Source organism: Eptatretus burgeri, chromosome 7 (genome assembly GCF_056783735.1).
Source record: "Eptatretus burgeri isolate ZD-2024b chromosome 7, Ebu_testis_v1, whole genome shotgun sequence".
Taxonomy (NCBI): Eukaryota; Metazoa; Chordata; class Myxini; order Myxiniformes; family Myxinidae; genus Eptatretus; species Eptatretus burgeri.
In genome coordinates, this window is record NC_140967.1 from 90989269 (window position 1) to 91004268 (window position 15000).

At 31.2% G+C, this 15000-nt stretch overlaps 2 protein-coding genes across 2 annotated transcripts in view; one reads left to right on the forward strand and one right to left on the reverse strand.

Moving 5' to 3' along the window:
• The window catches only part of LOC147023779 (sodium-dependent neutral amino acid transporter B(0)AT1-like), a 144923-nt gene that overhangs the window by 7892 nt on the left and 122031 nt on the right, over nt 1–15000 (forward strand). The gene's annotated exons all lie outside the window — the stretch shown is intronic.
• The window catches only part of LOC147023780 (uncharacterized), a 3216-nt gene continuing 1398 nt past the window's right edge, over nt 13183–15000 (reverse strand). The window contains exon 3 of the mRNA XM_085889579.1: nt 13183–15000. This exon is cut by the window's right edge and continues 161 nt beyond it. Within this exon, the coding sequence (XP_085745705.1) occupies nt 13953–15000 (1048 nt within the window). The 3' untranslated portion in view covers nt 13183–13952.

The following is a 15000-nucleotide window of genomic DNA, read 5'->3' on the forward strand; positions in this document are numbered from 1 at the left end:
ATATTGTGAAAAAAGCAACGGCGGTAGCCCTTAAAAACCCTAACCCATCTTCCCATCGTTAAAACATAATCTATTTTATACACTCTATCATACAATATCCATATGGAACACAATCTATTCCATTATCTAAAATAAATCTCTTATCATCAAAGGCTCCTAATGCCTTTTTATTTACTTCTTCACTATATATGTTATGTTTATAACTTCTTATTGTATTCATTTTCCTATATTCTTCTTTCTTATTCATCAAACAATTATAATAATTTCTAAAAGTTATTGATTTCTTTATTACATATTTCTTTATTCCCTTTAACCTCTTATCAATCTGTTCACCATACTTATAAGCATATGCCTTTGCTCTCAATCCAATAAACTCACTCATTACTTTTCCACCCAACTCATCCTTAAACTTACCAATAACCTTTTCATTCTTTTTGGAAAATAACTCACTCTTCTTGCTGAAATTACTTGTATCATATACTCCAATATTTTTCTTCATATCTTCATAAACATCATCAGTTTTTATATCTAGGATAAAACTATCAGTATCCATATACAACAATGAAACATTTTCACCATACTCTTTCTTTAAGTCATTATACAAATAATCATACATCAATATCTTTGATAAATCAAGAACTGCTGTTCCAATATAAATTGGTTTATCCATTACAATACTTTCCTTTTTCATATGAATTGCAGAAAAGTTCTCTGAAAAAACCTCTTCTCTCTCAAAACTTGGTTTATTTATCAATCTCGAAGCTTCTTTCCAAGATGTTGCGAATCTAATGTTTTGCCTGTTTCTAACATTTTCCATAGTCTTTCCAAATACAGCATTATTCATTAATTTATAAAAGTCCCCTTCAAATTTTACTTTTGTATTTGCTCTCATATCTGTATTGAATTGAATATACTTTTTCACCCAAGGACTTTGTTTAAATTTTAAAACTCTATGAATTTTAGCTACTCTCAATCCTTCTCTCAAAAACTGTTTTAAGCTTCTCTGATGCAAAACATATCCCTCTTTATCATAGAATGTTGTTAATAACTTTTCTGTTGATTTACCTTTAATATTAAAACTTTTATGATAATCACTTAACCATTCTTTCTTTGGAGTTTCTTTCTCACATGCAAAAGGAAGATCTTTATGCTTATTATGAAGATCACTCGGGTACCTCAAATCAACTTCAAAATAATAACCTTCTTCTTCGTCATTCAATTCCTCTTGAGAAGAAATAACAATATTCATCAAAGCCTTTTCATAATCCTTTTCTTCCACCCACTCTAATTTACCATAAGGCAGAGATTGAGACATTGCCCATCCATACAAATTATTAGCATCAAAATACATCAAATAATTACTATCTTTTTCACTATCATAATTTGGAAGATATTTATTATTTGCTTTAGCATATCTTTTTGAACATACTTGTGATATTCCACCTCTCTTGGACTTCTCAATCATCAAAAGCATATCCACATCACTGATTAAATCTATATCTTGTTTTGTCATTTTCAACATTGCACTCCAAGCTAAACCAGGAGCTGTGAAATAGTGGGCAGGATCTAATCCATAACAATTTTTATTATGACAGAGTGATCTAAAAGCTTCAAACACATCAGCTAACAATAAAACATCTGTTTTTAGATATAAATCGTGATATTCTCCAAGGTTCTTTATCTTAAATATTTTCCATATTTCTTGTGCGTGTTTATATTCCTTATCACTTGTCTCTTCTTCATAAAGGTTATTATAGAAACTTTCTTTTGAAGGAAGTTGTGTTTCTTTAAATCTCATAAATGAATCCATATAATCATAAGGATAAATTCCCTTACTTGTAAGAATTTTCTCTTTACTTTGAATTTCATTCCTTGTTTGAATTTCCTCTCTCGTAAGAATTCCTTCTTTAATCAGAATTTCATCTTTAATCTGAATTTCCTCTTTAGTGAGAATTTCCTCTTTTGGAAAAGAATGAATTAAGATTTGGAAAAGAGTCTGTGGAGCTTAGATTTGATGCGAGGTAGGCTAGTGGTGTTCCCATAAACTTGTAAGAATCTAAAAACCTAATACGAGTTATAGGTTTTGTGAATATCATTTTTGAAAATGAAATATACTTTTGACTTGTGTTTGTTATAGCAGAAATATTCCCTGGTGTTTTTGAAAGTTCATTTATAAATAGATGTGTATCATAGTTGGCGCTGTTGTGAAGAAAGACTGGAATAAAAGAAGGTAATTTATAATTAAGATTACAACAGGAATGAGCGGGACCTCTATATTTACCAGTAAGATGACAATGGTCTCTAACTTTAAACTCCTTAATTTCCCCCTCACAAATATGACAGATATTGTTCATTCTAAATTCTAATTTTTCTTCTTTGGTTAATTTCATCGGTTCATTTGTTTCTTTCATTAATTTAGTGAGTCTTATACAATCCTTTTCTAATCGTTTTACAAACTCTTGTGAAGCATTTTTTCCACGATAATGTTCAAGTTTGTTATACTTTTCTCCAACAGATGATTTGATATAATAACAAAAACCACAAGGAATATGTTTTTGATATTTATTTGTATATGGATCTTTTGGATTAGGAGAAGCAGTATTTATCTTTTTAAGGATACATTCAAAATCAGCGTATATCACAAATGGGTGCATGATAGATTTATTATAATCTTCAAAATAAATCTTTTCACCAGGTTTAGGCATTGTAATTACAGCTGATTTATGATTACTACAATATTTTGAATGTTGTTCTAATCGTTCTTTTGTATGAAATGAATTAAGACATCGCTTACAAGGATATATTTTGTTTGCTGTTCTGAATACCTGAGAAGAGATTAATCTTGATAAATTATTGATGTATGTGTAATGTGAATTCTTTCCAACACTAAAATATAAAAGGTCAATGTGTGTTTCTTCATTTTTATAGTTGTTTGAAATTTTTAATATTTGAACTTTGTTTGTATCCGTTAATCCATATACATTAATAGAAAGATTATTCTTTTTCTCAAATTTAGGAATATCTGTTAGTGGCATTGGGAATTTAAAATCTTTAATGTCCAAGGTATTCTCATATTTCATATATTGTTTTACTCTTTCTGAATTACATTTTGGTGGATGTAAGTGAGCAAGAACAGACCAGAGAAAACATTTATTATCATTGTTCTTAATATTAACAACTGCCTTCTTTAGTTTTATTTCTTTTGGTAATTCAATATAAGAAGAAGCTTTAAGAGGGTTTGATTTTAGAATGTGTATATCTAAAAAGATGATTTTTTTAATATTGAATCCACTTCCTACCACTGTATTATCAACATCCTCCTCTTGTCTTGATAGTTCTTCATAAACCCCACTATTCAAAAAATCTTGAAATGATGTTATAAAATGAAGATCTGTTCTCATATAAGGAGTTTGTTCTTCATCTTGTCTTTTCATATTCATTTTCACTCCCATATAAAACTTTAAAGTTTTTATTTCTTTTAATGTCTTTTTAATAAATTTTTCAACATCGGGTTTCACTATTTCAATTGATTCAGCTATTGATGATGGACCGGGTTCTCCAAATTGAAAAATCCTTATTTTTATATGCCCTTTAAATGCCTCATCAGTGTTTTTAATATAATAGTCTCCCTTTACTTTAAACTCATTTTTCTTGTGTTTTTGTGATTGAAGATGTTGATTATAACTACTCTTCAAAACATCCTTTGAACAGATATCACAATGTTTTCTTTCCAACTCAAGAGGAGATATTTGATGAAATAGATTAAATGTGTGTTTGTTGGTTCGGAGGTGTTTTCTATAATGTTTATATTCGTGATTACAAACATCGCAGTACGTTGTATTCACCATATTTATAGAATAAAACTTTGCTTGAACTAAAATTTTCTTGATGAAAATTTCGTTTAATTTATAGGTGAATCTGTGCTTAAAAACATTTTATCCTCCAACTTTTTCACTTAATAAATACAATGTTTCAAGACACAAAAGACAAGTTTCAATCAATCTCTTCATCTGTTAAAGATACTGAGAAATATGTCAAGGATGTAAAATTGAACAAAGATAAATATAACAACTATTGGATAAAAACTATTATGGTAAATAATATGAGTTCTTCAATTTCCTTCAGTGGAAGGGCTTTTAGTATACCTGGTAGAACATCAATTAAAGTATCTCTAACAAAAGTTTCTCCTCTCCTTCTAGTAATATATTCAAAACTAGAAAAAGCAATGAAACAAGAAAAAGTATCAAAGAACAAAAACCTTATGGATGAAGCTTTAGAAAGAAAAGATAAGACCATCTGTAATATGCAAGGAGAAATTTGTATTTTTTTCAACAACCCTAAAGATGTAAATCTTGATGAAATAAAGGATGTTAATATATCAGGTGAAATGACATTTCGTTCAATAGTAGTTAACGATAATTTTAAAATTACCTTTAATATAAAAAATGTTGTCGTTGAATCTGATAATGAAAAAAAGTATATCGATATCGATGGTAATATACAACTGAAAGTATAGATGAATTTTAGTTTAAGTAAAGTTTTACTTTATAAATATGCTAGACTTTCCTGATTCACCATATGACAAATTTGAGAATTGTCCTGCGTGTGAAAGACAGGGATTAAACACAGAGTCAAAAGCCTATAAACAATGTATATTCTGTGATTATCTTCTAATTAATGATAATAAAAAATATAAAAAGGAAAATAATTCTTTTAGATTTACACCAAAAATGAATTACTTTACAAGATTGATTAGAGAAATGAATGTAAAGTATGAGGATGATAACACACCTTTCCTTACAAGGGAAGAAACTGAACGTATAAGAGAAATGTTCAAAGGATTGTTGTTGTATATTATTCATGGATGTAATTTTCAGGGAAATATCAACACAAGATATTGTATAAATAAAATAATGGATTATCTTGAAATTAAACCTGAACTTAGGATAAAATATAGAGTTTCTAAAAAGCTAATAATAAATTAAATAACCTGTTTTTCAAATATATAAATGAATGATTTTTTACCTATTTGGGAAAATAAGATAAAATTTAACAACCATAAAAATCTCCCAAATTCATTAAGATGTCTCATAGTTGGTTCAAGTGGATGTGGAAAAACCTGCTTACTTTTAAAAATGCTCCTCACTCCCAACTTTTAGATTATGATAATTTAATAATTTTCACAAAGTCGAGTTTTCAACCAGAGTATCAACTACTCTCACAAGGTTTTAATGCTGGTCTTCAAAAGAAGATATAATAGGTTTATTTAAACGTCAAAAAAACCTAAATGATTATAACATTGAAGATATAATTCAACTATTTTGTGATACACAGAGATGTAAAAAGAAATCAAATCTTATAACTTGTATTCTTAGTGATAATACGGATGATATACCGTCTCCCCAAGATTTGGATAAATCAAAAAAGAACCTCGTTATCTTTGATGATTGTGTTAATGAGAGAAACCAAACGGTAATGGACAGCTACTACACAAGAGGGAGACATTCTTCTTGTAATTGTATTTATCTTAGTCAATCATACTTTCAACTTCCTCGTCGTTCCATCAGAAACAATGCTAATACTTTTATTTTATTCAAGTTAAATTCAATAGATATCAATAATTTTTGGAGAGATAATTGTTCTACATTATGTAGTAAAAAGAAATTTGAGGATTATATGAAGCACACGACTGAAAAATATAAATATATTGTTGTGAAACAAGATGAGATATTAAGGGATATATTTTTTGTTTTATAAACAATTACATATATAAATGACAACTATTATTATAAATCTTGTGGGTAAATCTGCTTCTGGAAAAAACTTTCATAAATCAAGGTTCTTGTGTAGTACAAATGAGAATATTGTAAATTTACTTAAAAAACACCCCGTGATACGCATTGTATCAACAACAACTAGAGCAATAAGACCTGGAGAAGTAAAAGGTGAAGATTATCACTATATTTCAGTGGAGGAACATATGCGATTGAGGAATGAAGGACAAATATTTGAGGAGGTTTCTCTTGGTACAACAAAATATTCACATTGTAAGAGTGAGTTAAAGAAACTAAAATCTGGTGGTGTTGGGATATTAGAAACTAATCCAGAAGGAACGAGACAAATTATTAAATATCTGAGCGGAGTGAAGATTTTATCATTCGGTTTTGATGTTGATGAAGAAACTCAACACAAACGTATGAAAAGCAGAGATGCAAGGATTAGTGAAGAAGAAATTACAACTCGCATTAATGTTAATAAAGAATTTGATGAAATATTTAAAGAAAAGGATTTATTTGAACACATCTACTTGAATGATGAAGAAAAGGAAAATTTCCCTGTTGATCTTTACAATTCATTAAATGATATTTTACAATAAATAAATGGATACAAAAGAAAGAGCAAGAAGATTTAAGGAACATCAAGAGTTGGTTTCAAAAGTTGTAAAACAACAGGAAGACATAAAGAAGAAACGCAGACAGAAACTAACGGGCGAAGAAGCATTTGAAAAAAACAAGAGAAATTTTTTAAACCACTTTTAAAAACTTCCCAAGAAAAAATGAAAGATGTTTCCACAGTTCCCACAGTAGAATATACTCCTAGAAAGCTTCAAATGTTAAAAGATTTCAGTCAAATGACGGAGGAAGAATTAGAGCATTTAGGAGAATTAGAATATGATGATGAAGGTTTATTTCAACAACTGGAAGAGATTAATCAACCCCCTGATTATATTGTGAATGCTGTTCAAAACAATGAATATTCAGCGGATTCAAAAACCAAAGCAGGACTCATTCCAACAGAACAACCAGCAATATTTCATCTTGTTCAAGAAAAGGTATTGATATTTAATGATGAATTAAGGTTCTTAAGTTCTGCTCAACCTCCTGTTAAACTAATTCCGAGATTAATGTTTCTTCTCACAAAAGATGGAAGACAAGGTTCAACTGTGAGGGATGAATCAAAGTATATTGATAAACCATTGGATATGGAAAATAATGATGATAGAGTATATATTGATTTGCTGAACACTCTAAATTATAAGGTTATTCTTTCTGGTAAAAGTAGGAAGAATGAGAAGGAGAAACACATTATTCAGGCTTTAAGTATCCTTGGTTCAGGTATTAGTTTTCTTCCAAATGACCCATCGCAATTAGTTAATAGACTGTTATTGTTGTTCGGCAGTAAGAAGGCTGGAAATAACAATTGTTTTAATGAAGCATCAGCCATTTTAGACCAGTTGATGAACATGAAAATAATTAATAAATCTCAATATAAAGACATTTTAACTCATATTAAATAAGATGAGAAGCACAATCCTGAGTTTTAATTTCACAACAAGCGACCACACATCTTCATTCCCATACCCACTACAACTTGACACAACAAAAGAATATGAGGCATCTTTATTGTCCATGGAGACTTATAATACCTTATTTAATATAACCGAGAAAAATGACAAGTTTAGTTATAATCCGGGAAGTGGATACAAAAGCGATAACAGTCTCACCCGGAGCATACGAGATTTCTCAAATATCTTCCGAAATTGCTCGTCTTATGAAAGAACAGGGTGATGAACCAAAAAATATTGTTATAAACATTCAAAAACATACTTCAAAATCAACGATTAAAGTTAAAAATAACTACAAGGTTGATTTCACAATTGATAATTCATTTAGAGAGTTATTAGGTTTCTCCTCAAAAAAGATTGAAACTAATGGGACGTTTTACAGTGATAATGTCATTCAAATATCCTCAGGAATAAATTCGGTGTTAATTCACTGTGATTTGATTGATGGTGCTTATAATGATGGATTAAAAACAAATACAATATTTTCATTCAGCGCATACTCAACCCCAATTGGTTATAAATTCAATATGGAGCCTAAAAATTTGGTTTATCTACCTGTGTCAGGAAAAACCATACACAGAGTAAATTTTAGGATAACCGACCAAGATAATCGTGTGATCTCTTTTAATGGAGAAGTTATATCCATCAGAATTCACCTACGTGAAGTTTTTCAATAAATAAATACGATGGTTATTGTGAGGAAGCACGAGTTGGGAAAATATAAAATAATTACAGGGGATGGGATGTTCCTTTCCCCGTACTACAAGGGTGAAGGTATGTATCTTGGTAGAGGATACTATAAACCTAAGAGACAAAGGGGTGTCGGACATCAATTTAGAGGAGATGGGATAATTGATACTCTCATGGGTATTGGTTCAACTATTCTTAAACATAAAGACCTAATTGGTTCAACTGCTTCTGCTGTGGGAAATGTAGCAGGTGCTGTAAAGAGTATAAAAGATGCTCAGAAAGAATCTCATAAATTACAAGCAATAAAAAGAAATTAAGAAAGGTAAAACTCAGTTGTCCCCCAAGAACGACAGAAAATAATTCAAATACTTGGATCAGGGTTTCAAAAGTTTTAACATCTTTTTTCCTAAATAAATACAAGTATGGAAGCAATTGATAGTATCTATGATTTGGATGATACTATTATTATCTCAAACTCCACTAAAAAAGAAGATTACTTCAAGGTAAATGCAATAACTGGAACAGACTGGAATACAAATGGTACAAAAAGTTTTGAAATAAATAATCAACAAACCTATTTGAATCTCTCCGAAAGTTTCTTGTTGTGTAAATTTAAATTCACTAAGGCTGGGAATAACACAAACGCTACACTTGTAAATGATTTCTTCTGGAAAATGTTTGATAGTGTGCGATTGTATATTGGAACACAAGAAGTTGAAGCGGTTGATTATGTCTCTGCTGTATCTGAAATGATGAAATTTACACTCTATACATTCAGTGATAGAATGGGAAAGGGGTCTGTCGAAGGTTTTATTCCTGATATGTCAACGGGAACAAACACAGACCCTGGATATATTCAAAGGAAAGGAATGTATAATGATGATACAAAAGCAGAAAATAGTTTTACTGTGGCAGTTCCTCTTAAAGGTATATTTGGATTTTGTGATTATGATAAAGTTCTGTATGGTCTTAAAATTAGATTTCAACTACAAAGGAATGATAATGAAAATAGATTGCTTTTTGGTGTTGGTAATGCTTTTGGTGATCAGAATAAATTTGTAATTGAGGAGATGAGTTGGTATATCAGTGAATATACTCCTAATCTTAAAACAGAAGAGATGTTGAATCGAAGACTTAACTCAAAGAGACCACTCAGTGTATCATACCTCAAAAGAAGATGTCAACACGTTAAACTCAATCAAACTACTTACACGTGGAATTTGGGTGTTCTGGAAGGAAAGCCACGATATCTGTGGATGATTTTTAAAAAGCCAGATGGTGATACTGCGACTGATAAGAATAATGCATTGAGTGATAATGCTAAGGTGAAACAACTTCGCGTTTCTCTAGATGGAACATTTTATCCACGAGATAGATTGGAAATTAATTGGGAAAAAAATGATTTTGCTGAAGCATACAAGTCTTACCAAAAGGTGTGTGAAAGTAATGGAAATAAAGAACCTATTTTGGATATGACAGCATTTAAAAGTTTGTATACAATCTATACGTTTGACCTGAGCGCTCAAAAAGAAACTATAAAGTCTAATCGAGTGGATACTTCCCTATACATTGAAAGAGGAGAGAGTGAAGAAGTTGATACATATTGTTTGCTTTTGGAAGAAACAGAATTGCAGATTAATACAGATAATGGTGTGATGATTAGTCTCACATAATTTTTTTGTTAAATAAATGAGTGGCAAAGTACCAACTGGGGTATATGTTAATCAAATCAATCTTCATAAACTATCATCTTGTGTTCAAAATCAAAAGCCTTGTACGATTAACGTTAATACAATTCAGAGAAAAGGAGCAGTAAGAATTGATGTTTTGCTCACAAGAGAACAGGTTAAAATCTTGAATGACACTGGCTCACTTAAAATTAAAATGACAAAACCAATGTTGAAAAAATATTCAATAAGAGAGACGAGTGGAGGATTTCTCCCATTTCTAATTCCTTTATTTGCTGGTTTAAGTGCGGTTGGAGCATTGACGGGTGGTATTTCAACAGCGGTCAAAACTGCCAACGAAAGGAAGGCTCAACTCCAGGCTCAAAAGAATTGGAAAGACATAACAAAGAGTTGGAGAAACAAATTAGTGGAAGTGGTGTAATTGTAGATTTTGCTGAAAAACTTGAAGGTCTGCCTGATAAAGCGAGATTGTTAGTTGGAGATATGCTTTCTTCTATAGCACAAGCAGGTGTAAAATTAACGAAAAGAGGTAATGGATTATATCTTTCTAATAAATAAATGAGCATTGATGAGTGGTTGAAAGAATTTGGAAAGAATACAACATCAAATTTACAACTTGCCAAATATTGTAAGAAATTAAAAATTCATAATGTGGTTATTTGTATGAGAGATGAATTAACAAATGTGTCGAAACATACAAAGAATATTATTATGAACTTAGAAGATAATGATGGGAACGGTTCTCATTGGGTTTGTATTTTTAATAGTCAAGACAAATATTATTTTGATAGTTTTGGTCTTCCACCACCTGTTGAAGTCATAAAATTCTTACAGAATGGTGTTTATCAAACATTTCAAGTCCAAGAATTAAATTCCAAGTGTTGTGGTCAATTATGTCTATATGTGTTATTTCAACTCAACAAAAATAAAAAATTTTATGATATTATTTTTAATCTAATATAAATGACTTATGTTGGTAAAGATGGTTCTATCTTTGGTGTATCTCAAGAACTGGATATTGATTTATCAAATTATTACACAAAGGCACAGGCTGAACGACATAAATATAATATAAACAAAAATATTAACATGAAAAATGTTTATAAATTAAAAAATTATCCAAGCCCGACTGACGCGAATGACTTGGTGAGATTAAGCGATTTATCACAATATATATACTTAAATAAAACGGCTGTGTATTCTAAAGATACAGAAGTGTTGATATTATCTCCAGGTCATACAGAATTCACAGTTCGAATTAAAATAAATTTTTATAAAGAAGGGCGTATCGTTTGTATGAGAATAGAACAATGGGGGTATGATATGAATGATTTAGGGTATAATTGGTCATTTAAAATTAACCTCGAAGACCTGGAACAATTAAATCAGTCTCGTAAGGAAGAATATTATCCACTTGGTATCGAGAATGAGTTTTGTGGAGCCACGATTAGTAAACAACAAATAAAAGAATTTAATAAGGGTAAATATAATAATGGTTTTGCCCTTGTTTATCTCATGAAAACAGAAAAAACAGGATTATATATAATAAGTAAGGAAATACAAAATGATTTAACTATGGGAAGATGGGGAGGTGTTTCGTGCCATAATATTATTCTAACATATATTTCTAATACATAAATGACAGCAAGAAGGCTTCAAGAAAATTATCATTTCTGTGTTCAAGCATACCTTCAAGAAAAGGGTATTCGGTATTTTAATAAATATGTTCTACAACATAAGAATGAGGTATTTTCAATAAAAGATTGGCATTATGCTGATGTTGATAAACCAACAACTTTAGATTTAATTAGAATGTTAAATAATGAAAAAATTATAAGGTTAAGAAAAGGTAAGGCTCTTTTAGAAATTCAAAAGAAATTTTATTGGTATCCTGTTGTAAAAAAATTATTTTGGATACAGGAATAACAAGAAATCCTGATGAATATATGTATAATATTCTATGGGGTGTAAACGATTCAAGTATAGTAAGGGATGAGGAAGGAGTTGAAGAAGAGAGGGAAGAGGAGGAAAAGGAGAAGGAGGAGAGAGAGAAGGAGGAAAGAGAGAATAGAGAGAGGGAGGAAAGAGAGAAGAGAGAGAGGGAGAAGAAAGAGAAGGAGGAAAAGGAGAAGAGAGAGAAGGAGGAAAAAGAGAAGAGAGAGAGGGAGGAAAGAGAGAGAATAAATAAATATTATAGTATGGAAACCAGTGAGATTCAAAAACGAATAGAGGTATTACAGAAAATAACTCAACCCACCGAGGAGGAATACAAAGAATTAACAAGTCTATTTGCAATACTTTCAACAAAACTATTAGCATCGTCAAGCTATTCATTTTAATTCAAGTTTTTTCTTAAATAAATGGAGGAGAGAGTGAAGGCATTTCTAAGGATTCTTTATGTTTTAAAAATTAAGATTCAAATGTGCATGTTGGAAACTAAAAAGGTTTTTGCACTCTGCAGAAATTTTTCTCATAAATAAATGAGTTATTGTCTCAAATGTAAAAAGAAAACTAATACTAAAAATATTTCATATATTAAAAGTAAAAATAACAGGGTTATACAAAAAGGTATATGTTCGGTGTGTGGTTCAAAAAAAATCAATTTATCTCCAAACACAAACTCGGAGGAGATATACAAAAGTTTTTATCAGGAAGTAAATTTACAACTACTGGATTACCAGGGCCATTACATCTTCCAGGGTATTCTTTCTGTGGTCCAGGCACAAACTTGAATAAAAGATTAGATGAGGCAAACAATCCTAAATCCTGGAGTAAACCAATCAATAGAGTTGATGAAGTGTGCATGAGACACGATATTGATTATGGGAATACCACAACGTTGGAAGAAAAGCATGAAGCCGATCGAGAAATGTTGTATAATTTGTCTCTGATACAAAATCCAACCTTGAGAGAAAAAGTTGATAGGTTCATCGTGAAGAAGATGATTAGTGCTAAATTGAAACTTGGACTTGGAAATTCAAAAAACTTATAGGCTCTAATGATGCCATTAAGACTGAAGAGCAATTAGCTGATGAATTACATAAACCAATATTCACAAAGTTTCAGAGAAGGAAAGTTTATTCCAAGGAAGTTGATTATATCTGGTCTGCTGATTTGATTGAACTCAATAATGATAAGGGGTACAAGTATGCTTTAACCGTTATTGATTTGAGGAGTAGATATGCGTGGGTTGTCCCTTTAAAAAACAAAACAGGTAATACTCTTATGTTAGCTTTTCAACAGATATTTAATAAAAGTAAGAGAAAACCTAAAAAATTGTGGACTGATGAGGGTAGAGAGTTTTATAACAAGACATTTATGAATTTTTTAAAAAATAACAGTATTACATTATACAGTACCTTTAATGAAGGGAAGGCAGTTGTTGTTGAACGTTTTAATCGTACCTTAAAAGAGAGACTATATAAAAAATTCACACAACTCGGTTCACAACAATGGTTATCTTTTATTCAGGATATTGTGGATAAGTATAATGACACGATTCACACGTCAACGAATATGAAGCCATCAGAAACATTTACAAAATTAAAATATGAAAAAGAGATTAATGTCAGAAAACCTAAGTTCAAAGTTGGTGATATCGTAAGAATATATAGGTGGAAATCTCATTTTGAAAAGGGTTTTACTGAACGATGGACGAAAGAACTTTTTAAAATTGTTGATGTAATAGATACAGTTCCTTGGACTTATAAAATATATGATTTGGAAGGGGAAGAGATTTTAGGTTCATTTTATTCACAGGAATTACAAAAGACAAAACTAAGCAGATAATACACCTTTGTGGACACTCGAGGGCCAAGTATATAATGTGTGTCAAGGGGGACGTTCTTAGATCTGTGAACCCCAAACACAGAATCCTCAACTGAATAGTCAAGGCTTAACTTTTGTTTGTGTGTGTGTGTGTGCAATGGGAGCAATAGGTTGGCGCTTCACTCCCTCCTACTATACACCGTTGTGGACACTCGAGGGCCAAGTCCGAGGTGTATAACAGTATATAATGTGTGTCAAGGGGGACGTTCTTAGATCTGTGAACCCCAAACACAGAATCCTCAACTGAATAGTCAAGGCTTAACTTTTGTTTGTTGATGTGTATGTGTGTGTGTGTCCCAACCCTCACATTCAAAATCTCAACCCCAACCCTCACATTCAAAATCTCAACCCCAACTCAATCCTCGCCCAACACAATGTCTTTTTCAAAATGAGATTTCCACCTATATATATATATTTTTATGTTTTTTTTTTCTTCTTCCAATTCTGTCTTTTAAGGCTTTCAGGTTTGATGACGTAGAAAGGGGAGTAAGCCTGCACTTTCTTCCCAGAACTTTCTTGATCTTGCTCCCATCAAGCACCATCCGACAAAGAACTACATCGATAGGTTTAGATCCCAAAGAGTGATAGCAACTCCAAAAGTCTCCAAAATATAAATAAATAAAATAATAATAATAATAAATAAATAAATAAATAAATAAAAGCCCCCAAAAAAGTTTCAAGTGTCCAACATAAACCCAACTTTCCAAGTCTTCAAGGTATAACCACATTCCCGTTGAGTTTCCAAGATATGTATCACATTGTGAGTTATCAATCCAGAACCCACATTTCAAGTATTCAAAGTAAAACCAACTTACAAAGTCTCTTAAGGATAACTCATTTACTGATTTTTTCAAAAAATGTGAGTCTCCAAGGTAGGCCCCATATTTAGAACCATCTTGGCAGAACCCTTTTCCTGAGTCTCCAAGGTAGTTATTTAAACCATCAAGGCAGAACTCATTTACTGATTGTTTCAAAATTTGTGAGTCTCCAAGGTAGGCCCCATATTTAGAACCATCTTGGCAGAACCCTTTTCCTGAGTCTCCAAGGTAGTTATTTAAACCATCAAGGCAGAGCTCATTTACTGGTTTGTTCAAAATTTGTGAGTCTCCAAGGTAGGCCCCATATTTAGAACCATCTTGGCAGAACCCTTTTCCTGAGTCTCCAAGGTAGTTATTTAAACCATCAAGGCAGAACTCATTTACTGATTTTTTCAAAATTTGTGAGTCTCCAAGGTAGGCCCCATATTTAGAACCATCTTGGCAGAACCCTTTTCCTGAGTCTCCAAGGTAGTTATTTAAACCATCAAGGCAGAACTCATTTACTGATTTTTTCAAAATTTGTGAGTCTCCAAGGTAAAACTTGTATTCTGGCTCATCAAGGTATAACTTGTTCAGTGGGTATTGTCTTGATAACTCACAATGAGTACTATTGCTGTAAAACTCTTTTTCA